This window comes from Amblyomma maculatum, chromosome 1 (genome assembly GCF_055883805.1).
Source record: "Amblyomma maculatum isolate TAMU_Amacu chromosome 1, ASM5588380v1, whole genome shotgun sequence".
In the NCBI taxonomy this organism is placed as follows: domain Eukaryota; kingdom Metazoa; phylum Arthropoda; class Arachnida; order Ixodida; family Ixodidae; genus Amblyomma; species Amblyomma maculatum.
In genome coordinates, this window is record NC_139344.1 from 181,382,228 (window position 1) to 181,395,413 (window position 13,186).

Below are 13,186 nucleotides of genomic sequence, written 5' to 3' on the forward strand. Positions count from 1 at the left end.
ACAGAGTGATTTATACGAAGAATGTATGAATATGTTATGTTTTCTACCCGTGTGCCGTACTTGTACTTTATTTTTTATTTTTTGCCCGAAACTGAGGTACCAGCCGCCCTGAACAGACGCTCGGCGGCTTACGACTTCTAAAGGTGTAGCCTAGTTTGCAATACGATCCCACCCACTTATTAGAAACTCCTTAAAACAAACTGAAGAACGAGAGAAGGACAGAACCATCCTGCCCCGGTGTTTGGTAGTAGTCCGTGCCGGATACGCCAAACCGTTGATGCTATGACCCTGAATTACATGCACCTATGCTCCTGTCACACCTACTCGATTTTTAAGCAATAATTCAGCGTCAGTTGGGCCCAATAAGCAATCGTTCGCATGTAACACAGACACCGTCGTACAATGAATAAGGGAAGATTTAAGTTCGTGGAGATGTCGTGCATATGATTAAAGATGAGGTGAATTCTTCATGGTCGCTCTCTTGCTTTTTCTCAACAGTACAGCTCTAAGCCAAACCCTTTGAGCGCCCACGTACGGTAAAGTGGTTTCTCTTCCACAATATCCTGAAGCAATCGGCGCTTTTAGGTCATGGCAACTGAGGCGCGCAAGGCCATCAATGAATTGCCAGCCACGAAGGCAATTTTAACCCAGTCGATTAAAGGACAGGGCTACCTGCCTACTCTTCCACGGCGAGTCAATCATGAGCAAATGCAATTCTGCGTTCGAGTCATTACGTCTACCAAAAAGCAGTTTCGTTCCTACGTGTATACACCACGTAAACAAAACGGGTCATGCAGTTGTCCTGACGCAACTTGCATAAATCTAGGTAACTGCGAAAACTGAAAGCGATGTTTTATAAGCTTGCTGTGCTATCGGGCTTACTATTAGCTTCGAGTACAGAGCGACAGTTCCTATGGGGACGAGCAACTGCTAAACACCTAGCATAACATGCCCAATACAAAAACATATGTGTACTTACTGTCTCGAAGTTACAGCTGATATTCGGCATGATGAGGGTAGTTTGAAAACCGGCAACGAATCACAGTCGCTCTAGTCACGTGAATGCAGCAAGACTTTAAATGCTAAGGCGACTGGGCAAACTCATCTGTTCAGGGGATGCCGGTGAACTGCAGCTGGTTCGTCGAGCGTACCAGCACCGCCGACGAACAACAAGCAGCTGAGGCTGGAGACGATGCAACGCGCGGATGACTACTTGGCCAACAAAGAACGGCAGCGCCACCTCTCCATAGCAACGATCTCTCGACGCTAGCGACGCGGCCGAAGCGGCGCTGCGACGCCAAGGTTAACGACGCCAGCGACACGCAAGAAAGTAATCGAAATCGCTTCGCGAAATCGTGGAGTCGAAAATTTAGCAAGGATATGTAGGCGTGGGTGGTGATGACAAACAAATGTCCTGTATTTCACTTCTCTAATGCCGAACCTATAACGAAGCTGACGAATGCTGTACTCAGTCGCATGATCAGGCATGTCGAAAAGGTCAATGCTGTTTTTTCTTTTTTTTTTTCTTTTTTGCTTTTCCCCCGAACGATGTAGCGCACGTGTACACGCTGACTATAGACATGACGTGTCACATTCATGCCGCTACAGAAATTATTTAAAATACCGCGAAAAGAAGCAAGACAAAAAAGATATAACAGGTTACCCGCAAAGTTTCTTAATATGAGACCGTTCAGACAACTCGCGTCGAAATAAAGGCAAATCACTTCGGAGAGCGTCACTGCCGATATTTACATGAGGCAGATTGAACAGACGCGGTCACCGTTACAGCCGCGGAGATAGCAGTAGCAGACGACAGACTCTTGCCTGTCGTCTGCTACAACACTAGTCTGCAACGTGGCATGAGCGTTCCTTTTACATCGCACACAAGGCGCTTACATTCGTTATTATTTATTTTTTTCACACACAAAAAAAAAATGCAATTAAACGTCGAAAGAAAGGAACATAACCACAAAGGGCGTGCAACGATGTCTACGGTCATCTTAAATTCAGCTGTTTTCGAACATGTAACGAAAACAGTAGCAAGTAGAAATTCTAGCATGCTCCCCCCTTCCTCGTTTAAAAGAGAAGGTCCAAAATTCCCGCGAATTTTACGATTTATCTGTATATTTTATTACCGATCAGTACAGGTAGATTTTAGAGGCACCTAAGAAAACAAAAAATGAAGCTACGTTTGCTTTTTCAATGAGGTTCAACTTGCATGGATTGGACCCAAATGGAATAATTGTTGGGTGTTTTTAGCTGCCTCCTTCAGATGAGCGGCAAATTTGTCTAGCAGCACACTGAATGGGCTTAAAAATCCCAGGACCGATTAAGCAAAATTAACGGTGACGATCATTCAAAATGTTATTTTTTTTTATTTTATGAAGTAATCCAAGCATAGGTCAATTTTTAATTTCGCGGTATCGATTAAGGCCTGTAGGAAATGTGAACATTTTACACACATATTTTTAGGTAGTTGGTCGCTGTCTCTAAACCTATGTACCGGAAAGCTCCTGGTCAATCAAGGTAATTGAAGAGAAGGCATAAACGGCCAGCCGTTGCTTTTCTTTGTTGCCCATGCCTGCCGCGTACTACGTAATGCGTGAGCAGTATTTATCTGGGGTACACACCTGGCAGCAAATAGCCTCCGCAATTCTTTTTTTTTTTCTTTATAGACATACGATCAATGTTTAAACCCATTCTGCTTTACAAAGCTACCATTTTCCTTTAGATTTTCAATTAATGCTGTATACTGAAATTCTAAAGGGTCTAAAGGGGTGGGAGGAGGGAGGAGGGAGATGAGGGAGGGCAGTGTTCTCTCTCCTGATTTTGCCGGCGTGTCTTAATACATAAAGACAACTTAAGAGATCGAGTTTCTGTAAAAGTAAAATGGGTACATGAACGGATCAACTTCGAAGGCAAATGATTCTGCCGCATAGTACGGCAGGCCATGTGGAGAACTTCGAAAAATTGCGGGGACACCTAAGATCAGCCTTTAAGCGTAGACGCCACAATGTGGCTCCCACCTGCGGCACCCCTTGCGGATTCTGATTAGCGTAAATGCGCAATGCTACTTGCCTAATAACTAATACTTTATAATTTGAGCTTATATTATCTCGCACACACTCATTAGCATACATTTGTTAGCTACCACGCATATTATGCGGAAGACCACCCATAAATTCACGTGCCTGCGAACCTAAGGGTAGCGTGTCCGACTCGAAATCCAGGGAGCCCGGGTTCAATTCTAATATCCCCATCTCATCTCAAAGGAGCTAAATGAGTCAGCAACTACTGCAAACTCGGCCGTGTCACATGGTCTCGTGACGTCACCCAACCCGCGCGCCTACTAATCAGCACCCGGCCATGTCACCTGCCAGCTAACACCACCTGCAGTAGGCATGCTCGGGATTTTTGCCGACGCCACGGGTTTTTGGGGCCTTCACCACTATCGAATTAAATTGTCTCCTGAAGATACGACCTTTTCGATGGAGGCGAAAAGCAAGGTGCCCGTGTGCTGTGCGATGTCAGTGCACGTTAAAGAACCCCAGGTGGTCGAAATTTCCGGAGTCCTCCACTACGGCGTCTCTCATAGCCTGAGTCGCTTTGGGACGTTAAACCCCACAAACCAAACCAAACCAAACCTGAAGATACGACCCTCAAAAGAAAAAAAACAATCTCCAGAGAAAAATGTTTCTGAAGAAGCGGCCTTTAGGATAAAAGTTTTCAGGTGAAAAATTACCCAAAGCATGAGTTCTTGGGAATCCCCCATGAAAAAAAAAAAAAACAAAAACAAATACTGCACTCTATAAAACACTTGTCACTTTGAGGGTAGATGCAAGCATGAAGTGCTACGCAGAGGTTTCCCCAGGTGGTCGAAATTACTCTGGAGTCCTCCACTACGGCACCCCTTTCTCTCTTTCCGCTTTCACTCCCACCTTCCTCCCTTCTTACGGTGCGATTCAGGTGTCAACAGAACAAGTGTGACAGATACAGCGCCTTTCCTTTCCTGTGAACCAATTATTTTATTTATTTATATCATCAAGCGGCTGAAAAGCGAGAGCGTCCGTCCTCTCCACAAAAGTCCTAAATTAATGATCTTATCTGGATCCACTAAACCGACCGAGCTTTTTTCTCCATAATACCTTTATGGCAGCATCTCCAAAGACTAGCTGCCTTGGCAGAATTCTTGGTCGCTCTTTCTAAGTTCCACATAAGTTACATGGCGATATAACAACGTAGTACAGTGACGGAAATCATGACCTGACACCACTTTAGATAACAAAATTAAAAAAAAAAAAAAAATGTGCGGCTGACAGCTATTACGCATTCAGCCGCGCCAGTCAATATATTTTATTAGATCATAAGCTTGTTTTTACTATGGTTAGGGGACGTTTGATGGGATCAATTTGGGGACATTTTCAGTGCGGAACCACTGCTTTGCGAGGTCTAACCGCGGCTCACTATTCCCTAGCTGCGTCTTCGAATAAGCAGACATTGCCAATTCGGGCTTCGCTTCAGATGGGAGGGCGAGATCAGAATCCAGCCTTCTAGGTTCCTTGGATCCAGAGTTATAGATACGCTGCCCTCACGCAGCCACGTTTCTTGCGGCTTGGTTCAAGCGGGGCTTTATGTCTATGTCACTCCCGCCAACTTGGGCAACATGCATCCTATCACAGTCCTCCTCACGAGCGTATACCACTGGAAGGTGATGGCGAGAACACAGTGACGTAGTCATTTACATCTAACCTCTATAAACTATATGCCAAGCTAAAGCTTTCGCACGTAATACTAGATTTTGCCATGTTAATCTCCGGAAACATTGTAAGTGGGAACATTTTTTTCCCATACCCCTAATTTCAGTGCCTTTTGCGTTTATGCTGCTTTGCACTTGCATTATCGCCATTGGTGAGCGAATGACTGACAGTGCTGGAGCAGTACGTCGCGAGTGCAACCACCAGTTATTAGGTAGATGCGACAACCACTGCGCTTCGGTTCCTAATCCTTTTCCGTTTTACCTCGATGTCCGCGGCGCGTGAATACGTGTGGGTCTATGGGATTTTGTCGAGCAGCGCGTTCGCGGCTACAGTTCCGAGCGCGATCGTTCCCAACTACATTCGCCGCACGTATGCGGGCTCCGGCTTCCCGCCTACGTTGCAGTACGGAGCCGCCCCAACACGAGAAACCCTCTTCTCATGTGAACGGATACGGTGGTGCCACGATGTTCGCGCAAGTCATGTGGAATGGGTGTAGATCAAATGCGAAATTCGAAAGACGCCAAGTCGTGCCGTGTTGCTAACAGGTACCCACTGCCAAGGAATGAAGCTCGCAGACGGCAGTCGAAGGAACAGCAACCGTATTCCGACAGGGACGAAGTACAAAAACTCCAGTGTGCTATGCAATGCCATGTGGACAACTGTCGAAATTATCTGGAGCCTTCCACAGCGGCAATCCTTTCGACTAACCTTTGTTCCCCTTATTATCGTTACTCTCAAGAAGCGGTTCAGGTGTCCTCCGTGAGTGATACATAGCTGTACTTTTGATCCTCCCTCGTTATTCTCCATCGCCACTACTACGTCTGTAATTGCTGCAGGTGCAAGACCTCCTATTAGATGATTTGTCGGAGAGGAAAGATCTACCGGACCTCTTTCTTTCCTAACGAGTTACTGACATCGTGAAAAGGCGAGGAAGAGAGCGATTAAATTTTGCTGAGAAATATCGCGACGCCAACCTACTGCCCATCGTATCCTCTGCTCCCATCGGGACGCCCAGTATGATGCATATAGGTCTCATAGGCGTGTTTCTCTTTTAGTGGCGCTCACAACGGAGGCGAGATCACGACCAAGCGAGACGTTCACCGCAGAAGCACTTTATATCTGCCAGTTATGTGTGCAGGCAGTAAAGAACCCAGCGCATTCTGTTTCTTTGATTTACTTCAGAGTACGCATCGCAGAGCGGCAGAGGTAGGAGGGGGGGGGACAGCCTCGCTCGCGCCAGGAAATTGGCGAGTTCCGGGACTCTTCGCGCTTTTTCCCTGTTGATGTCGACGCTAACTTTGCACTACGCGACCAATCCTATAGCGACATCGGCGTCGCTCAGCCGGGATGTGCGCATGCCTGCGCCGTCCTTCGCCGCCTGGCGCGCAGCCAGCCGCGGCGGCAACCGGCCTTAATGGTGCGTCCGGGCCCTGACGACCCGAGAGTGCCGCGGTCGAAGCCAATAGACGGACACGTGCGCCCAGGGAATGATAACGATACGGAAATTGCGCGGTCGAAGGACGCGGCCGAGTGAAGGCGCGCAGTCGCGCCGGCGTGGCTGACGTACGCGACCAGTGGACAGGCCGTTGTTGACAATGCTCGAGGGCGCATCCCTCTGTTTCGAAAGCCTCATGTTTTTTCCCCCGAGCAATCGACGCCGATAGCGTCCACTGCGCCCCTCCCATTGCCAACGTCGTGCGAAGCGAATCGGCTCAGCCGGACCAGAGAGCGACAGAAAACGTCCCCGTCTCCGCTGACAGGACTCGGAAAAGTCGGTCAAGGGGAGAAAAAAAAAAAAAAAAAAGGAGGGGGGGGGGGGGGGGGAGAGATAATAGAAAATGCTCGCGTCCTTTTCCAGCCTTTGCTATCACGCTCACCATCTTGAACTGTCAACAAGAGTACCACTCGTTATCAGAGCGCCAATTTAGTAAAGAAAAATAAAAAAACGAGCATTTTCACAAGCCCCAAACTGTTGCAGTGGGCTTGCCTTCTGGCGTTGAGGGCTCCAGTTGGAACACCTTACGAGTTCTAAGTCTTCAGCCTTCTGGCAGCGGTGACGGCGTTTCAGCCGTGGAGAAATGCAAATACAGTTGCACAGACTCACTCCGCGGTTTGCATGCAAGATCCACAGAACGCTGTTTGTGTAAACATGGAACCATACATGCGGTGAACGGTGTTCCTCAAAGCCGGCCATGGTTGTGGCCTTGAACTGGAACACAAAACCTGACCAAGTTCGTCTGCGTCCCATGAATGTTTCCTTTTGGAAAATGCGGTCCTAACACGTCCAGATGGTTATACAGTGACTGCCATTTAGCTATAGTTATCGTCGGATACAACTCAAGGAAAAAGGGGCCTTTGTCCTTTCAAGGACCCCCTTGCCGCCGATGGCGCCGACCATATCTCATGCATGACGTCGTGAATAATGAATGACCTTGGACCTGCTAGCGTGACAACGCAGTGTGCGGCAAATTAAAGGGGGCTCACCTCGGTTTAACCTCGAAGTCATGAAACGAACTCGGCCGACGCCAATGGCTGAAGGGGCTCTCTGATCGAGGTGTACCCGTCGATCTTTTCTTGATTTGTAACCGACTGTAGTCTGGCTACTTCCGAAAGGAATTCCGTCGCTAAATGTGCCAGAGGAAAGACCGGTGGGAAGACACCTTAATTTGGCTCGCGAATGTTCAGCCCCCGAATTGCAGCGCGCATGAACCAATTCAGTAGCGTGCTTCAGAATAGTGGGATCCTATATCGGTTATGGGGATGGGGGGAAAAGCGGTTGCCAATGAGCACGCGAAGAACGACACGCTGCAAGGGTGAAAAGTGTTGTTAGCGTACTACCCCTATACGTTCCGACCCTATTCTGAATCGGCCTATTCCGGGCGTAAAAGCTGGAGAACCCGCGCTGAAAAGCACGGGCGTGACTAAAACAGCACCTGGAAGTTCAAGTAAACAGCAGTTCGTTTTAGGGGCTATGCTGAATGGTAAAAGCGCGAAAAGATAGACGCAATAAATTTTACAGTTCGGCTTGCATGTCTTGTCACAAACGAACAGCAGACGTTCCGGCGTCTCAGAGCGGTGGCAGCCAGTCGCGCTATACGGCTGTCGCTAACGTGCGCATGTTCTGAAGAGGCCCATAAGTGGACCCAAAAGGTAAAAAAGGTAAAGAGGTAAAAAAGTGGACCCAAAAGTTGTTTTCTTTGTAAAGCCGGAAAAGAGCTCTGCGGCTGAATTATGCGAGAGCTTATATTTAACTGTGATCCCAGAAAATGGGGCATGAGTCTTCGAATATAGGAAGGGAGGGGCTAAGTTTGTGTCGGCCACCGTGCTGCGCACCGGCGTTTGCGGATCGCTTATGAGTTGTATGTCTGCGGGAAACGCTGCCTGACGTTAACTCTGCTTCGTGGCACACCGCACAAACACAGGAGTGCAACGTCCAACGTGCAGGAGAGTGAAAGAAAACGAAGAGAGAATGTAGGGAGAAAATTTTACATCGCTATAGTTCGAACAAAAACCTCATAAAGCCAGACGGCTGCTGACTCACGCTTTCACGTATGTGGTGTTCTCGCTTATTCGCATACGCAGACGTTAAAAAAACAAACCTCCGAAGCAAGAACGCAGAGAAGAGGGAAAATAAATGCTGAAACGCCCCGCACTTGGCGTGTTTTGCTAACAGGCGCGCTTTCGTATACACACGCAGCGTGAGTTGGCCCTCCCATAAGCGCAAGACCTGTTAGCAACGTCAAGGTTGCAGGCGTGATTTGCTAACTCCAGTGAATGCGCGCGACGTTAAGGCATTCGTATTTCGCGTCCTGAGCATGTCTGTGAGCACAGGCCACGCTTACATTCCTCTCTGCTCGCTCCCGCCGATCGCTACCGGAATAGAACGCGATGCATGCGTACTGCGACTTGGAACTGCCCGGGCTCGGGAGAACAAGACAAGATCGGCGGCCGGGAACACAAGAAGCCAGCCCCCAAATGTGAAGCAAAAAAAAAAAAAAAAAAAAAAAAAAAGGTTTGGTTTGGTTTGGTTAGGTTTATGGAGTTTAACGTCCCAAAGCGACTCAGGCTATGCAGGATGCGGTAGTGGAGGGCTCCGGTAATTTCTACCACCCGGGGTTCTTTAACGGGCACTGACATCGCGCAGCACTCGGTCGCCTGCCTCCATCGAAACTCAGCCGCCACTACTGCGTTTCGATGAAGGCGAAAAGCAAGGCGATCGTGCGTTGTGCGATGTCAGTGCCCGTTAAAGAAGAAATAAGGAAAGGAAGGACGAGAGCGAGATATTTTGGCTGAACTCTGTTTTCGCCTCCAAACAAATAACAAAAAAAAAAAAAGAAACGCGCGTTCTTGTGACAGATCTGAACCGTGCACACCAGTGTGGCAACGCGCATGCCGTTCGGGGAAGAAACAGCAACAGCGGCAAAACAAGTGTTCCTGTCGCCAGTGATCATAGGTATTGTGCAAGTACAGGGTAGAGAAAAATATTTGCTCAGCAGAGGAGAAAAGCTTGGATATTCAGCCGGGCCTTCACTGTCACCGCCAGCAAGCATGCTGTGGCTTAGGCGATCTGCGCAGAGCAACGTCGTTTTTATTTCTTTTTAAACGTCCAAACTAACGAATGTCACCGCCAGCTGCTGCACAGTCAGTGGGAGAGAGAAAAAAGAAGCCTCACTTACTGTACGTGTGCCTAATCAGTGGCATACACCAATTGACCGAGGTTTCGACTTCTTGCGGACTGCCCGCGAGTGCGCAAGTGCGGCAAAGCATGCCAGTCAACTGCGAGGCCTTGAAGATGGCCGGCAACGCGTGCGTTCTTCTGCAGGGGGAGCAGTCGTTAGCCGCCAAGGCTTTGAGATTGCTTTGGCGGCTTACGTCGGTTACACGCGAAGGCCACGGTGGGTTAGGAACAAGCCGGCTCATTAAGAACAATAGAAGAGTATATTTACACGGAGACATCTCAAGAAACGAAACGTCATAATGGGACTGCGTGGCCTTTAGCAAAACCTCGAGAGGTGCTCAAAGTTTTATTTTGCAGCTTCATTTGCTGTGATAGTCAGCCCCCATCCAACACTAAATATGTCTAAAGCCGCGAGCTCTTTGTACCACGTTCCCTTCGATGATGAATGCAGTGACTGAGGGAGACAGGTATAAAATGACCTTCATACCGAGGAGAATATGGATGAGTTGCGACAGTATGGTGCGCGTTCGGCTGATCAAAGTGAGTGAATGTACGATTATATTTCGAAAGGTGTTTTTAAAGGAAGATCGGGGATAGGAAGGGATGGGGCAGACACGGTGCAAAATACCCGACTCATTGGCGGAAGCCAGAAGCGAGTCTAGCACCATCCTTATGGAATCCGGCAAATCTTCCAGCGACCGAATCCAGGTCTCATATGTACGTCGGCACCAGAGTACCGGCGAGGGGCGTGGGTCGGCACTCCCAGAAGTGATGTGGTAGCGAGACCGCAGTGCGGCCGAGGGCAGCTGTGCTATCAGGCCGCGCTGAATCACCCCCCCCCCCTTTTGTGTGTGTGTGTGTGTGTGTGTGTGTGTGTGTGTGTGTGTGTGTGTGTGTGTGTGTGTGTGTGTGTGTGTGTGTGTGTGTGTGTGCGTGCGTGTGTGTGTGTGTGCGTGTGTGTGTGTGTGTGTGTGCGCGTGTGTGTGTGTGTGCGCGCGCGCGCGCGCGCGCGTGTGTGTGTGTGTGTGTGTGTGTGTGTGTGTGTGTGTGTGTGTGTGTGTGTGTGTGTGTGTGTGTGTGTGTGTGTGTGTGTGTGTGTGTGTGTGTGTGTGTGTGTGTGTGTGTGTTTTCTTTAGAGCATGGAAATTTCAGGGGCTTCGGCGGAGAGCAGTTCGGCTACGGCAGTACTTGACATTCGAGCGATCACCAGGCTTAGTTGTGCAATCAGCGGTGTATCGTTCACCCGCTTTTTTTTTAATTACTTGCTTTAATGCGGGAACGAGGTCACTTCAAGCTTTGACTTTTGGAAATTTTCTAACTGACTTTTGTTTCGCTTACGGACCTCTGTTGCAATTTAATTATATTTCTACATTCCAAGATAAATTAGACGACATCGAAAATTTTACGTGCTCTTCTCTACTCCAAGAAGACAGTATAGACTGGTAATGCTTGCACAGCCTTCCTCCTCAAACAGGCGGCCAGATTTCGAAGGGCACAACAAAGGCAGCGTGCTCTGAGTTTTGCACGTTGTTTAAAAGGCTAAAGGTGGTTTGAATTATACTGGACTTCACCTTTCGTGCCTCACAGAGCCCTAAGAAGGAAAAATAAGGAGATAATATAACGAAAACGTTTGCGGTCACACCCTGAACACTTTCGCCAGCAGGCCGCAACAGGTACCGAGTAGAAATGACGGAAGTCAGAGCGCCATTTTGACGTGTTGCGAAAAGCGTTCACATCGCCCACTCCACTCGAATCACACCGTCACTTCCTCACAAAAAAACAAAAAAGGAAAACAGAGGGGGGGGGGGGGGGGGGGACAGAAAGGTGTGGCTGGGAGTTAATTTCGAAGGCTGTGCCCTGAAAACAGTCTGGAAACTGATGCAATTACGAGCAAGGCTCATAAACCGGTCTCAGTGGATGATTAGCGGAGGTCGCGTTTCGGCGGTGCCATCCAGTGGGCTTGAAGTGGCGCCCATCAATGGGTGTGCCTACATTACAAGATACGATCCATGCTGCGAATGCTGAAAATTACATTGCGAATCACCTTTGAGGAGCTGTACGAGCACACGGGCTGTTTGTCAGCCGCCGGTTCTGTCGAGGACTCTGAACGCCAACGAACCTGACAGCTGGAGGTGAACTGAAAAAAGTCTTATGTACCTAAGACACGTTAGTGCTTCGCCGCTGATTTCCCTTAGCAAAGCCAGCACACGTGTACCGGCCAACAGCAGACGGATATAACGTACTAAAATTTTTGCGAATCAAGCTCTTTGTTTAAGAAACTCGTGTGCTCTTAGCTGCCCTCGATTATTGACGCGTGCGGCTAGCCTTTGAGGAGGAAATCCGAAGCAATGTATGCGTTTAGAGAGAGACGAAATATTAAGTTGCCAGTTGCCTCACTCACGTTTAATTCAGGGAAAGCCTGAAAAAGGAAGCGAATGCAATGGAAGGAAACCTGTCAAAATTCCAAGCTGCTTAAAATGCAATAACTGCTGATGGGGACAGAAGTAAGCGTCCGTCATTGCGCCGTTGAAAACTTGCTTCGACGCAGCTGCCGCACTGCCGACGCTTACAGGGAGATGAATGATAGCCAAGCTGGGTAGCAGTAGTCAATATGGGCATAGTGTCTAACGACAGCGACTCCTTGAAGAGTAGTCTCAGCAAAAGAGAGACAAGTTGGGGTGCCGAGCAGGTTCCGTGATAATTGCGACCACTCCTCATATATGGCGGTGACTAACACTGAATAGAGTCCCTTTACAGCGACGTCCCCAATTATTATTTTCCCCTTTATTACGCACACAATATACAAAAAAATCTCAAGAATTGTTTGGACAGATTGGCCCGTCAAGCGCAGCCATGACTTGCGCCTTTGACTGAAGATACATGCACGATACCTGATTTCGGTTTTTGATGCACAGTTGATTGAATGCAAACTTAATCTGACTGCAACATGTTCTGACCCAGCTGGCGAGCAGTTAGCTGTGATCAGGCTGTCCTCTACAGAAGGGAATAGGCTTGGGCATTCTAGTAAATAATCTTAATTCAGGAACCATAGCGCGGGAAGAAGGAGAACGAGGACAACACTGGACTAGCGCTAGTCCTGTGTTATAGTTCTCTGTTCTTCCCGCGCTATTCTTCCCGAGTTAAGATATCCTCTACAGAACGTTAAAGCGGAGCTGCGTATAAATCGTCGTAGCATTATTGTGGTCTAATAACACGGTGAAGCTCTTTGCGCTTAGATATACCACACTTTTGAAGAATTTTGAGATCTTTCAAATCGTTCTCATGGATGTAGTAGTTTAGGTATTCTCTTTAGTCTATTCTGACACACAGAGCCTTAACATGCCAAGTGGACGACGTGTGTGCCAGTATTTCTATCTGTTCATAGGACTGAAACAACGTCATATAAGCACCCGAAGGAGGCGCGGAAACTGCAATCGCGGCCCTTTCAACCAACAACCAAGCAAGCAATAGTTGAATAAACAGCTTTCTTTCTGACGCCTTTTCGATGCAGCAAAGGAATTTTTTAGATCAACCTAGTCTGTACAGACTCCTGCTCATGTGAACGTTTTTCGAACTCACTCCTGCTCGCGGAGCGCGCGTGTTTTCAGGAGACTCTCTCTATACTTTCCCTGTTCGCACAGGTGCGGTTACTTTCCGCTGAACAAAGAGAGGCGGGGAAATGGAGGAAAGAAAAAGAGCTGCGCTGATGTCGTTTTCCCGTGGCGGGCCCAGGTGCACGGCTGTCCGTGCT

The 13,186-nt window shown here is 48.4% G+C and overlaps 1 protein-coding gene across 2 annotated transcripts in view; it reads right to left on the bottom strand.

The window, feature by feature from the left end:
* Papss (3'-phosphoadenosine 5'-phosphosulfate synthase) overlaps window positions 1–13,186 on the bottom strand; it is a 70,197-nt gene that overhangs the window by 25,856 nt on the left and 31,155 nt on the right. Inside the window, exon 1 of one of the 2 annotated variants that reach the window (XM_084589728.1) lies at window positions 980–1,222. The exons of the other annotated variant lie outside the window; for it this stretch is intronic. Coding sequence (XP_084445854.1) covers window positions 980–1,009 — 30 coding nt within the window. The 5' untranslated portion in view covers window positions 1,010–1,222. Of the gene's footprint in view, window positions 1–979; window positions 1,223–13,186 lie in introns of those variants that run through there. 2 annotated transcript variants of the gene reach the window in all.